The following is a 24,739-nucleotide window of genomic DNA, read 5'->3' as shown; positions in this document are numbered from 1 at the left end:
GCTCCACCTACTGGTGAATAAACCCCCCCTTTTCAGTCTCACCCCTCTCCGAGTGGGTGGAGTCAAGTCACGTGATCCAATGCCTAAGCCAATACCTTTTCACTTGCTGTAATCAATAAAGTTGTGGCCTTTTCTTGCCCATTAACCTTATATTGCTTGTTCTTGTGACTTCATTTCACTGCGCGGGGATCGGGTCCTCGAACCACAATATGTTTTGTTTTAATTTTGAATTAAAAAAATTGTTTTTAAAAAAGGAGATACACAGGTTTGTTTTTGGGTTATCTGAAACTCCCAAGGTGACTTCGAAATAAAGTTAAACCGTCTTAATATTTCACACTTCAGAGGCCAAAAAGGTCCCTCTCAGCACACAACAAACGTCTCTGCCACCACACAGGCTAACTTGCAGCTGGGTTACCACCCTGCTCTCTCTGCGCCTTCTTGAGGGCTGGATCCAAAGTCGCAGGGATCAGAACCAGACCTTCTAATTGACAAGCCCAAGAGTCTCAGTGGTTTAGACCACAACACCACCCGCGTCAGAGTAGACTCACTGAAGTGACTGGTCATTACTCATTTCAATGGATCTGCTCAGCAAGTCTGCAGCCAACCTTGCCATCTCAGTTCTGTCTCTTCCCTCTAAGATGGGAGCTCCTGGTTAGCCAATTTCTACAAGTTTTTTGGGCAGGGCCGGTTAAAAATTCCCCAGTCGACAGCTGAGCTGTATCTTTATTAGGACCAACCAGAATGTCACAAAATTGTGGCAAACTTTTTAATTCTGAACTTTTCAGTGGACATGATGTTGCACAAAAGGGATATGTGCGTATATGTGTGTCAGAGAGACAAGAAAGAAGTACTAAATCTTATACTGTCTTGTTTTTCTCCCCATCTTAAAGTAATTCCTTGCCCGATACTATTCATCAGTTAAGCACAAATGTGAAATGTGTTTGTTTGACCCACCTATTTTTATCAGTGATTTGTGCTTGCATCATCCGAAGCTTGGCTGGAGGAATGTAGGCACCCCCAGTGCGGGTGAGAATTGGATCCAAATCCTCTTTCTTCTTCTTTGGAGGGGGTTCCTCATGAGAAAGAGAGCTCTGTGGTGTTGCTCTCTCAGCCTCATTTCTTCTGTCGGGCGAAGGGGATCTTCGGTACTTTCTCCAGTCAGACTCCCTCTCTCTTTCATGCCTCTCTCTCCCACTAATAGACAGAAAATTCCAAAGATTTATGAAGCACAGAAACAGTTGAAGGAGCGTCTCCACCCCCATCGTTCAACCCAAACACTGAGGTCCAGCACCGAGGGCCTTCTGGCAGTTCCCTCACTGCGAGAAGCTAAGTTACAAGGAACCAGGCAGAGGGCCTTCTCGGTAGTGGCGCCCTCCCTGTGGAATGCCCTCCCACCCGATGTCAAAGAGAACAACAACTACCAGATTTTAGAAGAAATCGGAAGGCAGCCCTGTTTAGGGAAGCTTTTAATGTTTGATGTATTACAGTATTTTAATATTTTTTTGGGAAGCCGCCCAGAGTGGCTGGGGAAGCCCAGCCAGATGGGTGGGGTATAAATAATAAATTATTATTATTTATTATTATACATTAGTATGTAACATGCTGTAGCTTTGATTTTGCTTAAAAATCACGTTAGAGAACAGAAGCAACCAACTGCAACCTGAACATTTTAGTGTTTGTTTTTAGCAGCTCCAGACATTCACCTTGACTCGGTGTATTTGTCTCCATAACGTCCCCTTTCGGAATGTTTTTGGTCAGATCTCCTGTAATCTGAATGACTTCTGCCTTGCGGTGACTGAGACCTTTGACGCTCCACGTGTCTGTGCAGAGATTGAGAGCAAAGGTTAGCAGCTATTTATAAACTAAGTCTCCCCCCTACACACAAACACACATTGTTGTATCTGTGGACACCACACAGCTTTCGAAGCTAGGGGCTGGAGCCAGCACAAGGACTCCTGCTAGTACAAAGGGTTTCCCAGCCATTCCTCTCCCCTGCACGTCATCTTCAAACTGATTCAAACTTATGTTCTCTCCAAAAATTATTTTCCTGTTGCGATACTGATCTTTGTTTTCATTGCTTAAAACAGAGCACACGTGATACTTACCGTATTTTTCGCACCATTGGATGCACTTTTTTACTCTTAAAAAGTAAGGGGAAATGTCTGTGCGTCCTATGGAGTGAATGTGTGGTCCTTGGAGCCAAATTGCCGGAGTGCGGCACACACTTGGACTGCTCTTTGGTGGTGGTGGTGGAGCCGCGCTCCCCTGCTGGCAGCCTTGGCTTCCCTCTGCAGCCCCGGGAAGCTTTGGAGCAACGGGAGGGCTGTGCGCCCATGCCCCACACTCCTGGGCTGCTGAATGGGGGTGGGGGGTGCTGCTCTGCCAGCCTCCTGCCCTTCCCCTCAAGGTTTGGAGCAGCTGCAGGCTGTTCACTGAGAGAGGGGAGGAAGAGGATGGAAAGGAGGGGGACCAAGAAGCTGGGTGATGGGAGAGGTGTGAGTGGAGAGTCATGGCAAAGGAGAGGGAGCAGTGAAGGGGAGAAATTGCAGACGTCACCTGAGGAGTTTGGGTGAAAGGGATGGAGAGGAGGAGGCTGGAAAAGGGGACTGTTCTGCTGGGGGGGGGGGGAGGAAAGCCTCCCAAGACTGCCGCTGAGAGGCTCTGCTTGGCTGTTTCATGACTATAATTCAAGTAAAGGGAATGACTTTAGCAGTGATGAGTTCTTGGGGTTCACAGAAGACTAGAAGAGTACTCAAACCTTAAAGTCTCTCTTCATTTGTTAATGACAGTGATGATGGTTCTTAATGCCATTGTTGACTGCTGTTCACTTTACATGGCTGTAATATGATTCTGATATACCGGTTGTTTATTAAATACAGTAGTTTATACAACATTTGATTCAGAATATTTTTTTCTTGTTTTCCTCCTCTAAAAACTAGATGCGCCCTATGGTCGGGTGTGTCCAATGGAGCGAAAAATACGGTATTCCTCAAAAGTCTGAAACCCAAATACTGCTATTGTTTTAATTAGCTTCAGAGCTTTTATAATAACAGGAAAATACTTCTCCCCGCACCCATGTTGCTGTTTCTATCAAATGTTAACTACATAACTAATCATTAAAAAATGTTTATACCTGTCTTCTGGAGAGGAACTTCTCCGGCGAAGACTGTAATCTTCCTTCCTTTCATAACTAGAACCAGACTTTAAATACAAAATAAATTAGATATTTCAAGGATGAGAAGTACCAGTCAGGATGCTAAAAACAGTATTTCATTTATTTGTAACAGTATTTTCAAACCCTCTTCTCTTAAAGATGCTTGGAGAAACAAAACCATTTCATTCATTAGATGAAATATCAAATTATAGGTGCACAACTTATGTTGATGGGAGAGCACTTCAAAGTACTGGTCCCATTAAAGTAAAAGCCTTAGCTTACATAGAAACTAAATGAATGTGTATGCAACTTCCAGTCACTTAACAAAACTTTTCCAACTGCAGCTCCTTGAACACCCCAATAAAGCTGCTCCAGACAACTGGTGAATGCTCTGAAGGGGGATTTGCTGCCAGACAAAGGGTTTCAGTTTGAAAATTAAAAAAGGCAACTCCTTCCATTATAAGCCAAACCCCTTTGCACTCAGATAGAAGGCTTCTTGGATTCTAGCCACTGTATTTTCTTAAAAAGTGGTGCAATGCAGGACACAGCAACTCCAGCTGTGCTGCCACCAGCATTTTATGCAAGCTGTTTTTGTATATCACCAAAGGACAGCATCCAACCAAGTAGTTTCTCAGAACAGATTTAGGGGACGCACAGGGAGTGGAGAGGGAAGAGAGATTCTGTTGCAGTCAGAAGTCCTTGAAGGAACAGAACTACTTCACTGAGTACTGCCCTATTCCCCTTCACACCCAGGTATTTGTCAGTATTTGATATCAACTCAATTATCACAATTCACTAAGTCCCAAACAGAAAAGGTGGCATCCAATTGAGAAAACGAGTCCTTTAACAGATCAGGGGAGAAAGGCCATTATTTGTGAAACCCTCTTATCCCTGTATCTGTATACCATCCACAAAATGCTATATCCATATTAGACATGCAAAATGCCATTTTTATATTACACAAAGAGCGACAAAGAGATAAGACACTTAATGGCTAGCTTTTGTTCATATGATACATTCTTTCATAGGCTCAAACTGTTTCACTTATGCCTGCTTACCTACAGTGTTGGGGAAAATATTCACACCATGTGTGAAAGTAGAATGTGTATTGACCACATATACATGTAGCTCTTATATGAGGAAAAAGTCACAGCTCATTCGCAGATGCAAAAGGCCCCCCAGGTTCAATTCTGGTATCCATGTTGGGTTGAGAAAGCTGCTAATCAACATTTCTTTTTCAATTCTTTTCTGCATGTTCTGACCTGGTACAGTGGTACCTCGGGTTACACAGCTTCAGGTTACACATGCTTCAGGTTACACACTCCACTAAGCCAGAAATAGTGCTTCAGGTTAATAATAATAATAATAATAATAATTTTTTATTTATACCCCGCCCTCCCCAGCCAAAGCCGGGCTCAGAGCGGCTTACAAGCAATAATAAAAACAAGATGAATGATTACAACTTAAAAACAAAAATAAAATACAACATTAAAATAATGGAACATTAAAATATTAAAATGTAGCCTCATCGAAGGAGAAAGAAAAGAAAGAAAGAGAGAGAAAAAAGAGAGAGAGAGAGAGAGGGGGGGGGAGGGAATCAAATTGGCTCCAAGCCAAAGGCCAGGCGGAACAACTCTGTCTTACAGGCCCTGCGGAAAGAAATCAGATCCTGCAGGGCCCTGGTCTCATGAGGCAGAGCGTTCCACCAGGCCGGAGCCAGAGTTGAGAGAGTTCCACCAGGCCGGAGCCAGAGCTGCAGCTTGAAAAGCACTGGGTGAATATGCTCCCATGGCAGAGACCCCGTGAGGAGCCTCGCTGCAGCATTCTGTACCCGCTGGTGTTTCTGGGACAGCTTCAAGGGCAGCCCCGCATAGAGCGAATTACAGTAGTCAAGCCTGGAGATGACAGTCGCATGGATCACTGTGGCCAGGTCGGGGCGGGAAAGGTAAGGGACCAACTGCTTGATGCGGCGAAGGTGGAAAAATGTTGCCTTGGCTGTTGCTGTAACTTGCGCCTCCATGGAAAGGGAGGCATCAAGGATTACACCCAAACTCTTAACGGAAGGCAATGGCACTAATTGGGCCCCCGCAAGAGAAGGGAGTTGGTCCCTCATCCCCATGCCATCCCGACCTAGCCATAGGACCTCTGTCTTCGAAGGATTTAGTTTCAATCGGCTCCCACGAAACCATCCAGCCACAGCTTCCAAGCATCTGGTCAGTGTCTTCGGGGCCAAGTCAGTGTGGCCATCCATCAGCAGATAGAGCTGAGTGTCATCAGCATATTGGTGACAGCCCAGCCCAAAGCTCCGGATAATTTGGGCAAGGGGGCGCATAAAGATGTTAAAAAGCATCGGGGAGAGAATTACGCCCTGCGGCACTCCACACACCAAGGAGTGTTAAGGACTTTGCTTCAGGTTAAGAACAGAAATCGGGCTCTGGCGGGGCGGCAGCAGCAAGAGGCCCCATTAGCTAAAGTGGTGCTTCAGGTTAAGAACAGTTTCAGGTTAAGTACGGACCTCCGGAACGAATTAAGTACTTAACCCGAGGTACCACTGTACAGAACAGTTTCCCCTATTTTACATGGAAGCTAACAATCAATATATACCTGTACTACAGGTCCTCTGCCATCTATCTCTGGAAAGCAGGAGTTACCATCACCAGGTAAAGAGGTAAAGGTAAAGGACCCCTGGACAGTTAAGCCCAGTTGAATTCGACTATGAGGTACGGTGCTCATCTCGCTTTAGGCAGAGGGAGATGGCGTGTGTCCACAGACAGCTTTCCGGATCATGTGGCTAGCATGACTAAACCGCTTCTGGTGCAATGGGACTCCATGACAGAAGCCAGAGTGCACAGAAATGCCGTTTACCTTCCTGCCACAGCAGTACCTATTTATCTACTTGCACTAGTGTGCTTTTGAAGTGCTAGGTTGGCAAAAGCTGGGACAGAGCAACGGGAGCTCACCTTGTCACGTGGATTCAAACCACCAACGTGATCAGCAAGTCCAAGAGGCTTAGTAGTTTAGACCACAGCACCACCATGCAGACTAGGTGATGTGGACTCACTGAAAAGTGTCTTGACTGAGAACGCCCCCAAATCCTGGAGCCAGCAAGGAGCATACTCTTTAAAATACTTACATTTATCTGTGCTACTCCACTCTTCATTTTTTCTGTCAATCCACTTCAAGCTCTGAATTACTAATGTCAATGTACAAAAATCAATATGGGGAAATCCTATTATTCTTCCAGCAAAAATAGCTCATCTAGAAAGGAAAAAAAAGATGAGACTTTCTGAAATAGCTCTTTCTTAAAAAGAGCACTTTGAAAATAAAGCAGACCTGAACAAGCTAATATTTCTATTAACAAAAATTAAATCACCTGGTTTGTACAACAAATGAATTTGGTTAGTGTCTTTTTGAAGCTAGTACAGTACCATCACTTTGCAGAGTTGTGTAAGTTAAGTATCTGAACAATTATCCGGTGTAATTAACCTACAGGGAAGTAAGACAACGAAGATGCAGATTACACCACTTGTCAGCCACCATCGCCATATGCTACAGGTATCTCTAAAACAGGGCAGTTGTTAACATCCTGACTAGAACTAAAGCTGTACTTCTTTGGTCCATTTACAAGCTGCCCTTCCATGAAAAAAAGAAGCAAGAAGAAGAAGAAGAAGCCTAAGGCAACATACAGCCTGAAATAACAAGTGCAATAAAACATTAATTTATTTTGTTGATCAAGTGGCATATAGATCCTGCAAGAGAATATGCAGCTGCAAAAGCCTCCAGTAAAATCAGTAAGGTGTTATTATATATTATATTATATTATATTATATTATATTATATTATATTATATTATATTATATTATATTATATTATATATATACACACATATACACACACACATATATATATTTTAAATATATATATATTGTATTATATAATATATATAATATAATATATATAATATATATTATATATGTATGTGAGTGTGTGTGTGTGTGAGAGAGAACTCTAGGTTTCCTGAGGTGGGGCTGGTGGTGACATATGTGGAAATACAAAGGTGTGTACCTCAAGTGGGGGGACCCATAACCCTTCAGATGCTGGCAGGCCACCAAACCCCACTGTCCCCAAAAGGGGAGATGGGGGGTGCGAGCCCGCCAGTAAGGGGAGAACGAGTTGGCAGCTGGTTTTTGCCCTTGAAGGGAGAGAAGCCGGCTGACACAACCCCACAGGGCATTGTGGCAGGGTGACAAGGCAGCCAGCTGGCAATCCCCACAAGGCGCCAGGACCCGGCCTCGTTGGGCACGTTCACGTGTGAACGCGGGCCCACACGCGTGTCGTAGAAGAGCCGCCCCGCCATGAGTCGGAGGAGAAGCGAAGGAGCCGGGCCTTCCGCCCTTACCCAATCGAAGCCTAGGAAGAGCGGCGGTCGAGAGGAACGCGCCATCCTCCCCTCCCTCCCCCGCCGTTCCCGCGATAAATCGGAGGGAGGGGGAAGGAACGGAGCAGAACCGAAGATTCTAAGGGGAGGGGTGTGAAAGAAGTCTATCCTCCCTCCCGCCCCGCTCCCCTTCCTTAAAACTTACCTCTGCCTCACGGGCTCCGCCATAACATGCGCCCATATATGGCCACGACGTCACTTCCGCTGCCTCGCGGGCCTGGCCCGAGCGAGACTTCCGGGCGCGCGGTTGAGGCGGGGAAGAGCAGTTGGGCTTCTTTCTCCTCCTCTTGGGATATCTATATCTAGCTATTTATTTAGCTATCTATGAACGTTTAGTTAAGAGCGGTACCCGTTTTATGAGGAGATATTCCGGCTCCGCGCGGGAACCTTTGGGGAGGGGGAGGAGGCGGGCGCTGACGTCACCAAGTCGGCTGTTAACAGCGAAGGTGGATCTTCTCGAGCGGCTCTTAATGAAGCTACAGTTCCCGGCATCCTTTGCTGGCGGCGTCGGCCACGTTTCCCAGCATTCCTTGGGGCGTTGCACCTGCCAAGTTGTACCTCGAGGGTGCCATTGTGCCCACAGGTGTGGCAACCCCAGACTTAAGACCCATGATATGTTCTACAGGGCTTATTCTCATTTAAGCGTCAATTCCCATTTAAGCATAATTCTTAGGTTAGCAGCCTGTGACTTTGCCTCACAGAGATAATGGTAAACATGGCAAAGCGCTGGGCTTCAAAAGAATGTTAAGTCAGTGTTAAGTCTTTATTTTTGTTCCATTTATATTTCATATTTTCAAGTTAAAAAAAAAAAGGTTGCCATCTTAACATTTTGCAACCAGACTCGACGGGAGGGGGAAGACCCGTAACTCAAAAAGCCCCACGTCTAATCTGAAATGCAGATAATAATCAACAGAAATAACAGGAATTATACTATAAGAATGATAACTATCCTTTCAATGAGCTGTTTTTCAAACAACTTGTTTGTGCTGAATATGCTGGGGTTGCTAATTAGCATTTTTATTTAAACACAGTGAGATGTTGATGAAATTGCCCCAATTCAACCGTCTGGCAGAAGCGCTGTTTTAACACCTATCTCATAGGAGGAAATATAACAACTGTCTGCTTAGATGCTATAGCTATAACCCGTTTTGCTGATGAAACAGCAGGCTCTTTCACTGCAAGAATACTACCCTTTGCATTTTCTTTCTGAAAGGCGAGACCAAATATGCTGTGGGTATATACAGAAAGCATCTGTAGAAACAATCTATAGAAATCTGACTTAGATAGAAGAAAAATTCATTTGCAAAATTATTTTGTGAGAGCAGAATGCATAAATGTGGCTTTCCTTTAATTGTATTTCTCTGACCACATATTTACCAGTACAAGCCCAGTTCACTTTACTGAAGTCAGCAGTGGCAAAACATTTCCCAGCACCTAGAAATGTACAAGTCTTGCTTATCCACATATTTTAATAAGCTCTGGATTTGTTTTTCTAAAACCTACAAAAAAATTCTGCTCAGCCTTAGCGACTGACCTTTCAAGGACAAACCAAGGATGAAAGCCGAAAGCCACCTTCCCCACTTTTGCTATTTGCTAAAGGTCCTATTATTTCTTCTCTAATTTGTATTCTTTTCCTATGTAAAAACCTTACCTCCGTTGATTTTAAAAATCAAAAGGGTGTTTCTTCTTCAGGCTGAAAAATATACTAGAATAATATAGTGGATGATATTCAGCAAAATATTTGTGTGAGCAGAATGATATGTCCCCAACATCCCCAAATCTGCTCCAGAGGGTTGGGGGAATCCCCAGGACAGATTTAGGGTGATGTGGCGTGAAGAGAGCAGGTAAATACTCCATTATGCAAACAGAAATCTTTCTGCTTGCACAATGCAAGGTCTACTTAGTTCTGCTTTGTATAAAACCTAATTATTCCACAATATGCTATGGATAATTAAAAATATATCTCAGCACCTGTATTATGAGAAATTGCAAGATGTGCACCGTATGGTGCCATATTAGTCAGATGCACACTCTGAGATCAGGGATGGGGAATCTGTGACCATAAGCTACAAGCAACACATCCAGCGGTCATGGATTATGGGAGTCCAACAATGTCTGGAGGACCACAAGCTCCCCATCTTTGATTTAGATGTTTGTGCACTAGAGACAAGGTGTATTTGTCTTGAATCTCAGTTTGAGGGAAAAGGCGGGATATAATGTAAATTAATAAATCAGCTTCTTAGTATGGGGATGGCCATCTGCATGTCGTATGTTCCGGTCAACTGTATAACCTGGTAGTTATTCATAACTAAATTTACATTTTTTTTCCCTGTCATGTTTTATTCTTTATAAAGTTGGTACCTGCTCATTAATTCCTGTGGACAGAGTATATTCTTTATACTAATATTCCTTATTTATAGTCTACTGTTCCACTTGAAGACCTTTAAAATGGCTTGCAGTATTAAAAAAACTCAGTGCTGCTCATTTAACTAGTCATGTTGACAACTCCATTATCTAATATCCAGATGAGAGCATTTGCCTACCACTTACCTAGGTGACCTTAGCATGCAAGGCAACCAGGGAAACTGGAGCTCTCTGTGTGGTACACTGGGCCTTGAGCTTCGGTCGTTTTCAGTGAGATGGTGTTTCAGAAGGAACAGGAAGTGCAAGTGTATTGTGCTTCCTGTACCTCTGCACCTCCATCTTGATTTATGTAGAATTGTCATAGGAGATGACCATATTCCAGATATGGGGAACATGTGATAATTCTGTTTCAGACAAAGATCCAGAGGAACAGGAAGCTCAACACACTTGCTGCTTCTTGGATTTTCTACAACATTGCGAAGTCCAGTGCTGTGCTTATTTGATATGAAAACAGTGTGCTCTGATACATGCTTCTTCAGGGGATAACAGAAATGCATTAATATAGAATTTGCCATGTTAACCTATTTAAATCATGTTGTATTAACATGAGTTTGGCCCTACCACCTGGTACTGTGTCACGTCAAATCAAATATTCTGACAGAAGGACATAATTTTACTCCGCAGAGCCAGATGTTTTCGGAACAGATTGAAAGGCAAACACCATTCTGTAACATAAAATGTACCATTCTGCTAGTTTGTGTCTTGGTTTTTAACTGTGATGCTTTAAGTAAGTTTACTTAAAGTAAATTTGAAAAGAAACAAAATGACTTTGCTCGTCCTTAATGAAACATCAGGTCACTCCCCCAGGCTGGTGGAGCTGCAGTTAGATGGTTAATAGCTTACTTTTGAAATGGTGCCCTGGAATTAAAACAGGTTCCCATTTTATCTTCAATCCTTTGTGTCATTTAATCCCAATGTTTCTGACCTTTCTGCTGATTTTATACCAGAGTAGTTCTGACTTATCAGGATAATGCCCTCACCCCTGATTTATGCTGATGTAATTGAAGGCGGAATTGACTTGTGCATTTTTAAAAGGAAGAGAGTGCTTCTATGCAATTTTAAAATAGCATTGGCTGGCTGAATAACAACCTTCTATTCTAGCAGGGAAGTTACAGCTATTCTAGCAGGGAAGTTACAGCTCTCTGTGAAATGGGAAGTCGCATATGCCAGAGGGCAGTGACAGGGAATGTGATAAAGACTGTAAATGAATAAACAAATATCAATAATTCTGCATAATGGGTTCAGTTTTGTTGAATTAAATGGGAGCTTATGAGCAAGCAGTGATGAGGCATAAAGGTCTCATGTGATAGTGTAAGAAGACTACTGGTCAGTCTCTACCAAGTATTGTGATGATGACAATGCTGCAGGAGAAATGGTTGCATTGTGCTGGTTCTTATGTAAGGAGCTTGTTCTGCTTTGGTGAGGGCAGCCATGGACCCCTTTGCAGCAGCAACATAAGAAGCATTAGAACATTCCAGGTTTGTCTGTTCCAGTTTAGCGCTGCACCTTTGCTTGGGATGAATACTGACTGTCCAGCTTTTAGGGTGTTCAGTGAGCCAGATTTGCATGAGGCAACCTCAAGATACTGTATTTGAGTAGAGCCAGTGCAGTTTGGTGGGTCCTGCATCCCTGAGAATTTAGGAACTTGGAGGATGAACAATGTTGTCACGTAAAAATCATGGTTATAGCTGGTGCTTGGTGACCTACTTGCAAATGATAATTTATTTTTCTTTCTAGATAACTCATGGTAAAGCTAATTATAGCTACTTATGCTTCCTTCCCATTGACTAACCTCATCAGTGGCTGGATTGAAAACCCCATATAAACTATGATCAGTTCTTGAAAGGAAGATTGACAATCAGTCACAACATACCATCCTGGGCTACTGTTATGTCCTTACGGTTTTTTCATGAGATTGTTTGTTCCTTTTTTCTCTGACGTTGGATTGGACAGCTTGTATGTTGGATTGGACAACACTGTATGTTTCTCTCTCACCCACACACCAAGCAGGAAATCCTTATTGGGAAATGAAATTGCTTCACTGATGGCCATATGGCCCTATATCTGTGGACACCTGTTCGCAGCATGGGGCAAGAAAAAGGAATATTTCTTGCAGAGCAATTTTGGAGAACTCTAAACATTATCTGCATTTGCTGCCTTTAAACTGGGGAGCATTGCACTATGGGGATGAGCATGAAGATTCAGGTAAAAGCAGTTAACCATTTTTGGTCTCTAACCTCACAGGACGGTCTAGTTAATGTTTTGTCTGTTTTGATGATTCACTTCGTGGCTTGGAGTTAAATGTTTTGACAGCTGAAATATTACATGATCAATGAGGGCGGAGGAAGCAATATTTTTGACACAACACAGCTGTTTTCAGATTTGAATGAGCTTGCCTCAGTTCAAGAGAAATCCAAGCTGATAGTTTGAGCCCAAATCATGTCAGGACGGTGAAAGTTGCACTTAAGGTTCTAGCAACTAGATTTGAAATAGCTGTATTTTCATCTGGAAAGGGCATGTAGAATGGGGAAAACATTACCTGTTGGCTTTCTGCTCATTCTGTCCTGCCAGGATTCAAAGAATTGTAGAGCTGAAAAGGAACCACGAGGGCCATCTAGTTCAATCCCCTGCAGTACAGGAATATTTCGCCCAACATGGGGCTCAAACCTACAACCCTGACAAAGGTGGCCACCAGACCTGCTCCCCACAAATCAGATGTCTGCAAAGCAGTCTCAGCTGTGTCATGTCTGTTCCCTGTCTGTATATTCATTCACTTCCAAAAGACCCTGCTGTACAGTCTGAAAGCAAAGCTACAGAGGATAAGGCTATCAGTGGCTACCAGTCATTGATGTATTGCCTCTGAATGACAGTTGCAGTGGAACACAAGCTGGACAGCATATTGGTAGATAATCTCTATTGCTTGTAGAAGGTCTCAGCTTCAATTCCTGGAATCCCCAGATTAAAGAACCCTGCCTGAAGCTCAGAGGAGGTGCTGCTGGTCAGTGTAGACATTACTGAGTTAGATGGGCCAGTGGTTTGACTCAATAGAAATCAGTATCTTATGTCACTATATGGCATTGTGGTTGGCCATTGTGGGAACAGAATGCTGGACTAAATGGGTCTTTGGTTTGATGCAGCAGGGAGTCGGACGGGACCATTAAAATTCACTGCAAAGTGCAGATTTCTAAAGTGGTCTGCCTTGTCTCCAATCAGTGCCTATAATTTATTTGATTCTGCATCTTGATTGCCACTGAAGCGCAAGCAATTTTCCCACTACTTCAGAGACATTATAGATTGTGCTTTTCATCTGCCCTTGCAAAGAAATTGCACAGAACATGGAAAAATACAAACAACAAATCCCACCACGGATTCTTAGAAGTTTAGCGAGAATGTTTTAAACGAGTACTTTTTCAAATGAGGTTTAAAAGTTGATTAAAAGTAATCTCTCTCTCCCCCCCCCACCATAAAACCTTTAAAGAGTAAACAATATATGTACAAAAGGGTAACCCATAGATATTTTCTATCTTTAAGTAATGAGTTCTGATATTACTTGTCATTGCCTAGGAATGATATCATCCAAAAATTTGTTTGAAATCCAAATCCTGAAAATTCTTCCTAAATTGCTTAAGAAGATGAAATATAATTTCAAGCTTCCTTACAGGCACATATGCAAGCACCCAGGACAGATTGGATGTTTGTCAGTTCCTTTATACAGAGTAACATGAGCAACTCTAGGGACGCAGCCGCATGGAAGAAATAGATCATGCTTGACCTGGTGCACTGCTTTCTGTGCCTGCACACAACAATTCAACAATGATTCTATTTTCAATGGTCAAAGAAGCAATACAGAACGATAAGATACGTTGGTACGGATATTTCCAAATCTGAAATACAGTATTAAGATTTATAAGGGAGATTGAAAATGCAGTCATAAAGAAAGGCAAATACCAATTATCTAGGATATATAACCTCTTGCTAAAGTATGATAGGGAACAGGAATAAGTAAAATAATACATGATAAGGAGGGCTCAGGACATAGGGAACAACACAAAACATGGACGTGCAGGAGAAATAATAGGGAAAGGACCACAAATCGTTGCTGAACACAAATGTAAGAGAACGTTGTTTCAGTGATACAGTGGCATCTGACTCCTGTAATTATTGGTGTATTAAGTTAATTGTATTCAAAAAATATGCAAAAAACAGAGCATATTGCCACGTGGTCTACATAGTATCATAGAATTGCAGAGCAAGAAGGGACCCTAACGGCCATCCAATTCAACCCCCTGCACTCTCAGCTGAAGCACCCATGACAGATGTCCATCCACCCTCTGCTAAAAACCTCCAAGGAAGGAGAACTCACAAGCTCCCGAGGGAGACTGTTGCACTGTCGAACAGCTCTTGCCATCAGAAACTTCTTCCTGATGTTTAGTCAGACTCTCCTTCCTTGTAACTCGAATCCATTGGTTTGGGTCCTAGCCTCCAGAGCAGGAGAAAACAACCTTGCTCCATCTTCCATGTGACAGCCCTTGAGATATTTGATGATGGTTATTATATCTCTCAGTCTCCTCCTTACCAGGCTAAACATGCCTAACTCCCTCAACCATTCCTCATAAGGCTTGTTTACTAAGAACTCTAGATCCTTATTATATGTACTACTGGCAAGTCAGGCATCCCCCACCTTATATTTGTGCAGCTGGTTCTTCCTGCCTAAGTGTAGAAACTTACATTTTTCCTGTTTAAATTTATTTTGTTAGTTTTGGCCCAGTTTCCCCAAATACCGGAAAATGATTATTAGAATAATAACAAAAATATTGAAATATTAAGTTCCCTTAGAATCCAGTACTGATGTTGCTGAACTATATGCCACCTATCATAAAGAAAACATCTTATCTGCAGCTGCAATATTTTTAACGGATTGAAACTGGAAAGTTATATTACTCCCTTCTTGGAAAGAATAGCTTAATAAAGGTTAGGAATTTGGGGAGGGGGTTATATCTAACAACAAGAATTGAAGTGACTCTATTACATGATCCTATCCACTCTTAGCTGGGTCCAATCAAATACAGTTAGATTACGTAAAGTAAAGGTAAAGGTAAAGGTACCCCTGACCATTAGGTCCAGTCGTGGCCGACTCTGGGGTTGTGACACTCATCTCGCTTTATTGGCCGAAGGAGTCGGCGTATGGCTTCCGTGTCATGTGGCCAGCATGACTAAGCTGCTTCTGGAGAACCAGAGCAGCGCACGGAAACGCCGTTTACCTTCCCGCCAGAGTGGTACCTATTTATCTACTTGCACTTTGACATGCTTTTGAACTGCTAGGTTGGCAGGAGCAGGGACCGAGCAATGGGAGCTCACCCCGTCGTGGGGATTCGAACTGCCAACCTTCTGATTGGCAAGTCCTAGGCTCTGTGGTTTAACCCACAGCACCACCCGCGTCCAACAGTTAGATTACTTATGAGTAAATATGACTAGAATGGCACTCCATGCCATTACTCTTTCTGCTCCAAAGTGCTCGAGGTAGCGTTAAAAATCCTAAATTACAAAAAGCCCTACAAAACCCCCACCCCCAAAACCAAATAGATAAATAAAGCTATAAAAGTTACTTTATAAAAAGGACAAATTAGCAGCATCCAATATGTAATCCAAAACCAGCAGCAGTATTTAACCAGTCAGTAACACACCTTTGCAAAGGCCTTCCTAAATTGAAATGTTTTGATCTGCTAGTAAGAAACAGGGAGATGGCCAAATGGATCGCTTTTTCTTAGCTGGTTGATTGATGTGTTACTCAAGGCTCTTCGATATGTTACCACTTTCAACGGAAGCTGCTGATGAAAACCCTTTATGCATTACAGTGTGTGTTGGCATTGGAAAGGAGACTCTGCAGGCTGTTGGTAAAACTTGCAAATAACATTCCCTCCTTGCTAGACTGTTGCTATGCAAAAGCAATTTTAATGGCCATGTGGGGCTTGAGTGTTTAATTTGGCCTAAATCTTGTGACTTAACAAGCTTTCTGTCTTGAAGTGTTTCTAGGACACAGGAAGATGCCGTATACTGAAGAAGATCTTTGGTCCATTTAACCAAGTATTGCCGACACTGTCTGGCAATGGGTTTCCAGGATATTGGGCAGGGGTCCCTCCCAGCCCTATCTAAGATGCTAGGGAGTGAACCAGGAATCTCTTTCTATGCTGCACTACTGAGCCATGGTTCTCCTTCAATTACTTGCCTGGACACCAGTCCAACACCCACACAGCCTCTTCCAATTCCGAGAGAATGAGAAAGAGAAGATGTTCTCTTATTTGTTCCAAAGATCAATCCAGTAAATATGACTTGTCTTTGCTGTTGTTGCTTTCAGCCTACAAATGATATGTAATTATGCCCCGCCACCTATTTTCATTGAGTTTCCTTTACACTGAAATGAATGGGGTTGATGGACTTGAATAAGTTAATGACAACATAATTTATGTAATTTTGCAGCAGTGGACAGCAGGATGAATAATGTAGTTTTTGGTGGAAGTTGGACTGCAGCGGAATAGAAACAGTACTGCGTGCAATTAATGCTGTGCATAATGGAAAACAAATCTCCCTGCACATGCTTTGGCAAACTGAATAAAATATCCAGATACTAAAAATAACTCTCACAAAGAAATCTTGTCAAAAGTTAAAAAGGTAAAGGATCTCTGATAGTTAAGTCCAGTCGCAGACGACTCTGGGGTTGCAGTGCTCATCTCACTTTACTGGCCGAGGGAGCCAATGTTTGTCCACAGACAGTTTTTCCGGGTCACGTGGCCAGCATGACTGAGCCGCTTCTGGCGAAACCAGAGCAGTGCATGGAAACGCCATTTACCTTCCTGCCAGGGCGGTACCTATTTATCTACTTGAATTTTTGGCGTGCTTAAGTTACTGGGTTTTCAATTATTGCATTGTTCACAAAGCCATGTTTGCTTTTTCAGAACTCATTCTTTCCAGTTTTAGCTCCATACCATACATTTTGCAGTGCATTTTAATAGCATGAGCATAGCTTTTACTGTCTCTGCGAAAAGTACACAATTTCTTCCTTTTTAGTCCCCATGCAGATTGAAGAAAATTTTCAAGTAAGCCTTTGGCAACATTTCTGAATAAAATTAAGATCAGGTTAGAAATAAATCGGCTTTGTGTCTGAAGTCTCGGTGGAGCTTTCAGGGCAAAATGATGATTCAGCCGATAAAACTAGGTTGAGACAAGGGCAGCTCGTTTCTGTGATTAACAAAAGGCATGAAAAAAGGAAAGGAAAGGTAAATAATGCCAAGGCAGAAGGTTCATATAAGGGCTCAGTCTTAGATCAAGAACCCCTTAGAGAGTTTATGCTGTGTAATGTTAGAAGCAAAACAAGATCTGGGCTCTTACATTTGTTTCTTTTTTTATGTAGAACATTTTGAAGGTGTGTACATTATCTTTGGCTCAACCCTCCGGCAAAAGCAAGTTTTCTGCTTGATGGGAATGCCTCTATAGTACTCCAATGCCTCTGTACTCTGTACTTTCTACCTCTATAGAAAATATTGATTTGCTACATTTAGCATATGCCCTTTCTAAAAAGGAGCTCCAAGCGGCATACCGAACCAGCTACAGAGGTGGAAGTAGATTTGGTACTTTTTAGAACCCACATATGTTCATTTCTTATATCAGTAACTGGTAGGGTAGGCACTGCACGTACCATCGGATAGGTGGCTCTTTCTTCAAGCATTGTAGTACTGGCAGAATTCTTGCTTCAAAATTTAAATTCCACGCAATCTTTATTTTACCAGTAGCTACTGCCATAGGCTTTAATGGAGGCAGGAAAACCATAATAACCACTGCTCAAAGGCTCACCAAACCAATGAAAGATTGTCTTCCTTGGTAAACTGGAATAAAGTACTGTTAGAGACTTCAGAATCCAGACCAGAATGGAAAAATCCAGGCAGCAATATTTCTTTAAGAAAAGATTTTATTCAATTTGGTTTTGTCAGACAAAATCAAAAAGGGGTGCATTCAGGAAAAATGAGAGAATGCCCCCGAACACCAGGGGCAGACAGTTTTTATCCCCTTAGGCAAAGCAAAGTTCAGCCCCCCCCCCAGACATTCCCCTTTATGCATATTCATTGAAGCTCAACCAATTAAAGAATTGATGGTGGCCCTTCGGTTCCAGGCTGCATTATCCACTAGGTGGCACTGATGGCTTATAATCCTCTTGACCTATTGGCAATTCCCGTAAATGCTCCTTGACCCCCACCTCTTTCTGTGGTTTTAACAGGTTGCTCGGCTTAAATCCGCTTCTAGAACTCTGTGGTGAGCTAGACATCCTGCTTCTTGCTCTCTCCTCGGTGTTTACCAGAATTTTGGTCAGCAGCTAGCTACAGGTGTGAAATGTTCTGACCACACATGCTGCATTTGCAAAGAATGCTTTTGCAAACAGAAGAGAGATAGCTTTTAGCCTTTTTAGCTTGCTCCTTTTAAAATGGCGTTTTTGGATTATAAAATGGCTCCAGCCTGGCTCTCCAAAGTGGACCTCTGGTCTCCACTCCTTCAGTACATCAGCAGTTTTTGCCAAAATTGGAAAGAAATGTATGATATACTTGTTCAAAAACTGGAGGGGAAAAATGGGAAATGTGTTATTTTTCAAATAAAATAAATAGGCGGTATCTTTTGCAATTTTTCTGGGACCAGTCTGTTATATTTACAGTATAGATTTCATCAGGTACATTGTGCATGCCAAGTTTCAAGTTACTAGGTTAACAGGTGTCATTTTAAAAACTATAGATTATAAAGGTGGATTTTGGATTGGGGTTTTTTGCTACATAACTACATCCTTTTAATAACACAGCCAAATTGCAAAGGTCTTCAACCAAAACAATCAATTCAAATCAATGCTGATAAAATAGTTGCTCTCTGTCTAGTCCACCTCCTCTTTTTGTCTAGTCTTTCCAGTGGTCTTGACTGACACCATGGTTTTGTATTTTATCTTCTGCATAAGAGCAGATGTGAGAGAAGATTTAGAAAAACGTTGGAGGTTTTTTTTGGGGGGGGGGGAGAAGTGCTGCCCTTGTGTGCTTCACTAGGAATGGGATGATATAATAAGTACTTTAAATACTCCCTATCCTCAACCTCCATCCTCATGTATGGAAGTGAGAGCTGGACCATAAAGAAGGCTGATTGCTGAAGAATTGATGCTTTTCAAATATAGTGCTGGAGGAGACTCTTGAGAGTCCCATGGACTAGAAGAAGATCAGACCTCTCCATTCTGAAGGAAATCAGCCCTGAGTGCTCACTGGAAGGACATATCCTGAAGCTGAGGCTCCAATACTTTGGCCACCTCATGAGAAGAGAAGACTCCCTGGAAAAGACCCTGATGTTGGGAAAGATGGAGGGCACAAGGAGAAGGGGACGACAGAGGACGAGATGGTTGGACAGCGTTCTCGAAGCTACCAGCATGAGTTTGACCAAGCTGCGGGAGGCAGTGGAAGACAGGAGTGCCTGGCATGCTCTGGTCCATGGGGTCACAAAGAGTCGGACATGACTAAACGAGTAAACAACAACAAATCCTGACTTGCCAGCAAAATAAATGCATGTCTTGGTGCTTCTTGATCTCTCTGAGTCATTTGATACCATCAACTATGGTGTCTTCCTGGAATGGGAATTGGGGGGCACTGTGCTATAGTGGATCTGGTCCTGATCTGGATCTGGGACTGAGTCCAGAAGGTAGCATTGGGGGAGTGTTTTTCTGTCCCCTGGCAGTTGGGGGTGCTACACTATTTTGTCCCCAATTCTATTTAATACCCAAATGAAGCTGCTGGGAGTGGTCATTAGGAGTTTGGGGGCAAGGTGCCTTCAGCAAGTTTATGACACTTAGCTCTGTTTCTCCTTAACAAGCTGTGCAAGGTTGGCATAATCATAAATGCATCAAAAGCATTGTGTTTGATTTGATTTGAAGGTTCTGTTTCAGGTATTTGATCTAGAGGCAAGACCTTCAGCAGACACTGCAAGTCCATAGGGGATGTATGTGTGAAACAGCCTTTAGGTCAAAGGCAGGGAACCTGTAGCCCATTCTCCATTGGCCATGCTGGGGGGTGGGGTTGATGGGAGATGGGGCTGATGGGAGAAGGAGTCTAAAGACCCTAGAGATTTTCTAGCTTTGAGAGCAGAGGTGCAGACATTGCCCTCCCTGTCTGTTCTCTCCCCCCCCCCCCCCGCCGCCTGCCACCACTCTATTTTTGTAAAATTATGAATGCATTGGGACACTGCTAATGGTGCGAATTAGAAAGCTGTAAAAACATAGGGTGTGCATTATGCTTATGCTGGTAATTAAAATGTCAATAAAACATTGATAGAAGCTCAAGACGCCATGGAAATGAAGTAATGTTTACTTAATAGATGTGTTGCCTTCTCTCCCACACCAATGAGTCATTTAGAAACTTGTGGTGCTACATGAGAATGATAGTTACAAGACAGATCATTAGTAGGGTAGTGGAAGTAAGTAAATATGGGGTCCTCTGCTCCAGAGGCTGCAGTCCTGTGCACACTTACCAGGCAGCAACTTCCATTGGACACAGTATAGGACCACAGTGCCAGACGGCAGCTCTAAGTATGTCTATGTCCATTCACTACATCCAAGCCAAATAATGTCACTCTTGGGATGTTAGTCTCTTGAACAGCTACATTTGGTAGTCTCCGTCTGCCTGACCACAGCAATTGGTGACTGGAGAAAGATTTGCTGTAAAAATATCAGAAACGTATAAACACACCTTGTATCTTCCAGAGTCAGTGGCAATTTTACACACGACTTCCTGCATGCCATGCCACCCCCAAAGCCTGCATTACTGGTGAGCTAACATGCCTAATCCTGCATACAAGCCAAGTACAGCAATCCACCAAGTTCTCAATAAACCTTCTGTTTCTGCTACCGGCATAAATGTACAAAAATTCCTGGGGGGTGGGGGTGCTGATGGAATAAAATGCCCAGCAAGTTGACACTTTGGTGGGCATCCTAACAAATTTGCTTCCTAGTATTGAGCTGAATAACGCCCAGACTTTTGTTCCAGAATCACAGTTGGGGCAACGTGGGGGGGGGGGGGTCCTAAGAAATTTTGGGTAGGTTGCCTTACATTTAAACATGAGATTGTTGAGGGTTTTCAGTTAGTGGCTTGGCTCCCCTCAGCAGCTTGGTGGCCCTGCCTTTGTAATTTGGCCATATTGGCCAATGGGGACCGCCATCCTTTTTTTGGCCAAGGCTGTCTGGAGGAGTCAGGGGAACTTGCCTTCTGTGGCCTCCTATTCTGTTTCCTACCAATGATTTTTTTAAAAAAGCACGTTTTCTTCCACTGCGTTTGACAATTCCTCCACCTTGTATTGTATGAGTGGCTCATAGACTCACTTTCTTAAAAAATCTTCAAGTCTGAAATTAGGGTGAGTTTGCTAACTTGTACAGGTTTTGTAATAATGGGGAAATGCTCTCCACGTTTTACTCAAAATGTCTTTCTGAGAAACGAGGCCTGTATCATGGCCATGTCAGCATGTCCAATAGATGGTGCTACATCCTAAGGAAATTACATCTTCCTTGGTCTCACTCAATCTCTCCCCCTCCCTCTGTTATTTTTATATGGACTTGATTATTTATTGGCCGTTCAGAAGGTTCCTGCAGTCAGTGAAACTCAATCCCTTTTCTAATATTCATGAGCAATGAAGCTTTCAGACCTACGTCCAACACAACTTGATTATATTGCAAGCCTTTGCGTGAGATTTCCTTATAAGTTGTGAGTAGCGTACCAGACCCTCCAAGTGTCCATATTTTCCAAGGACAATCCCAGATTTACAGAAGCCGTCCCAGTTTTTTATTCGACCCTGGAATGTCCTGTTTTTCTTTAGGATGTCACTGTTTTCATCGGAGAAATGTTGGAGGGTATGGACTTATGCAACTGCTGAGCCAAGGAAATAAGTAACTATACAACCTTGAGAAGACACCTGAATAGACCCACATTAAATGTTTAATGCTATGGTTTTTATATATGCTGAAAGCCACCCAGAGTCGCTGGGGAAACCCAGTCAGATGGGTGGTGTAGAAGAAGAAGAAGAAGAAGAAGAAGACATCCCTATTTTCATTTAAATGTTGGAAGGTATGAAATAAGACCCAGGCAGAAGTTCTCTGGAGTGGCTTTATAATTTGCTAACAGTGGGTGGTTCAACCCAGCTGCCTCCAAGAGAGAAGCAAAAGGAATTAAGTGACCTTTCTTGCCTTGGCTTTTAAAAGCAGTAAAGTACAGCGGTCCCTGGGATGTTTCCCAAATAAACTTAACTTCCTAATTCTTCATTTCCTAATTCTTACGTCACCCTGAGCTATCTGCCAATTCTTATCTTTTCTTCCCTCAGCACAAACCTAACCCTGTGAACACCTACAGAGAGCCATCTCCAAGGCCAGTTGCAGGACAAATCATGAAGCGACTCTTGGGAATGTATCTGTGAGTTAAAGATCAAAAGTGCCTGTACAGAAGAACAGCAGCTGTTGTTTCTGCATGCATGTTCCATTGGTTTTAAAAACTATATGTGTGAATTTTCTGAATTGTCTTGAAAGGTTGTCATGTGGATAATGGAGCAAATTTGTTTCTGGTTGTTCCAGAGGCTGTAGAGATGCGTAAGTTGTTCCATCTGCAGATATATTTACCCTTGTAAAATAGAACTTCCCGCTATCCTCTTCCTCTGTGTGCCCCTCCATACCCTTCCTAAATCTGTGCTGCAGGGTTGGGGAGAACATCCCAGAACAGATGGTGGGAGCAAAAGTGCATGGAGGAGGTGGAGGGAATGTATACATGAGCATACATCCTTGCACAATGAGTTAATCAGATACCTCCCAGTGGCTTCAAACGGCAAGAAAAAGGATTAAGACTGAACGTTAGAACTCCCAGATGGTATGGCCTTTTTTTTTTTTTTTTTTTTTTTACAATGGAGCAGTCTGCCTTGGAAAGTGGTGGGCTGTTCTTTCACTAGTGGTTTTTAAGCAGAGGCTGAATGGCCACCCATCAGGGATGCTGGAACAAGGGTTGGACTCAGTGACCTTTTCAACACCAGGAGTCTGTGAGGCCTGAGCATGCTCAGTGGCCACAGAATTCTGCCTGGCTATTGTGTGAGGTGGAAAAGAAAACTGGAGGGGTGAATGGAACAGAGTGTCCAGAAGAGGCATAGGCAAACTCGGCCCTCCAGATGTTTTGAGACTACAATTCCCATCGTCCCTGACCACTGGTCCTGTTAGCTAGGGATGATGGGATTTGTAGTCCCAAAACATCTGGAGGGCCAAGTTTGCCTATGCCTGGTCTAGAACCCTCAACAAGGAACACTCCCACTTGTATAAATCTAATAATGGTTGCTTCTAATGGCTGTATCTCACACTGCTTGGGAAGAACTTCTCTCTCTCTCTCTCTCTCTCTCTCTCTCTCTCTCACACACACACACACACACACAAAGTTACATTTCAAAATATTCAATTAGGCAACCTTAAATCAATGACTTCACTTCTTCTCTTTTTCTCATTTTGCATACCATACATCCTTGCATATTTTACATGAACTAAACCATTCAGTAATCCATTATTGCACTATCAAAACTTGTTTACACTCTTGAATTTATCTTAATGCTACCAGCATTTTTAAACGTACACAATTTTCACCCATATAATCAGTAAACATTTTCCAGTCTTCTTTAAACGTATATCCTTCTTGTGCTCTTATTCTATATGTTAAATCTGCAAGCTGTGTGTATTCCATCATTTTAAGCTGCCATTCTTCTTCGGCTGGGACCTCACTTGTTTTCTATTGAACTTCCCATCCTCCAGTGCAGATTTTCAGCTGGCACAAGAACCGGCAGAAATCACCTCCCACTTTCCATTAGCGGAGGCCTCTCATGGATTAAAAACCTTTCTGAGAACTCATTTGGATGCAACCCATAGAGCCATAGGTATATTTTATATGAACCCATACATATAAGAGTGACACAAGATAGGCCAAAGAAAAGACCAGATAAGGTCCCGGTGGACTGATCCACCTTAATTACCTGCTGGTTCCCATATGCAAGTATAGCTCATAAATCCTTATTCTAAAAATTGTAATTTAGAAGCTCTGCTCATATGCTCATATTAAGGAGGGTACTTGGTGTGAACAATTGGCAGTGCTATGCGACGTTCCTTGTTTGCGTGGGTGATGGCAAGGGCTTATGTTTTCTTGGAAAGTACAAACCTTATGTCTCAACAGATTCTGAGTCTTGCCTTCAGGTCTGCCCCCGGCTTGGTTGTTTGGAGAGGGAAAAGACCTCTGTGGGCAGTAAACCACCACAGCACCAATTCTCTTGTTGAAAGAGAACATGTGAAGACAAATGGATTTTCCAGTAGGTTTGCATAGTACTGTGTAGCTGGAGAAGCAGGCTGCTTCAGGTGGTGGAATTTAAAAGGACAGGTGAAGAAGCAGGAGCAGGAATGGCCAGTGTTTGCTTACTCGTCTCACATCCAGAAAATAATCCAATCCAGCAAATACGATTGGTATTCACTATTGTTGTTGTTGCTGCTTTCAGTCCACAAACGCTACACAATGGATGAACTTCTTCGCCCCCTATTTGCGTTGAAATGAAAGGGATGAAACAACACAATGGCAATAATAATAATAATAATTTTTTATTTATACCCCACCCTCCCCAGTCAAGACCGGGCTCAGGGCGGCTAACAACCAATA

The 24,739-nt window shown here is 42.9% G+C and overlaps 1 protein-coding gene across 5 annotated transcripts in view; it reads right to left on the bottom strand.

Annotated features, from left to right (window-relative positions):
- CWC22 (CWC22 spliceosome associated protein homolog) overlaps positions 1 to 14,395 on the bottom strand; it is a 46,978-nt gene extending 32,583 nt beyond the window's left edge. For 2 of the 5 annotated variants that reach the window (XR_014557109.1, XM_083706922.1), the window contains exons 1-5: positions 7,738 to 14,395; positions 6,288 to 6,412; positions 3,134 to 3,201; positions 1,704 to 1,820; positions 955 to 1,194 (exon numbers count right to left, since the gene is read on the bottom strand). Coding sequence is in view for 4 of the 5 variants with exons in the window: in XM_083706922.1 (XP_083563048.1) it covers positions 955 to 1,194; positions 1,704 to 1,820; positions 3,134 to 3,201; positions 6,288 to 6,314 (452 nt within the window). In the remaining variant the exon portion in view is untranslated. Of the gene's footprint in view, positions 1 to 954; positions 1,195 to 1,703; positions 1,821 to 3,133; positions 3,202 to 6,287; positions 6,413 to 6,527; positions 6,641 to 7,219; positions 7,630 to 7,737 lie in introns of those variants that run through there. The other 3 variants (XM_083706923.1, XM_083706925.1, XM_083706924.1) reach the window with 3 other exon arrangements.
- Positions 14,396 to 24,739: the final 10,344 nt, after the last annotated feature.

Source organism: Podarcis gaigeae, assembly GCF_964106915.1.
Source record: "Podarcis gaigeae genome assembly, chromosome: 1".
NCBI classification, from domain to species: domain Eukaryota; kingdom Metazoa; phylum Chordata; class Lepidosauria; order Squamata; family Lacertidae; genus Podarcis; species Podarcis gaigeae.
This window is presented reverse-complemented; position numbering and strand designations above follow the sequence as displayed.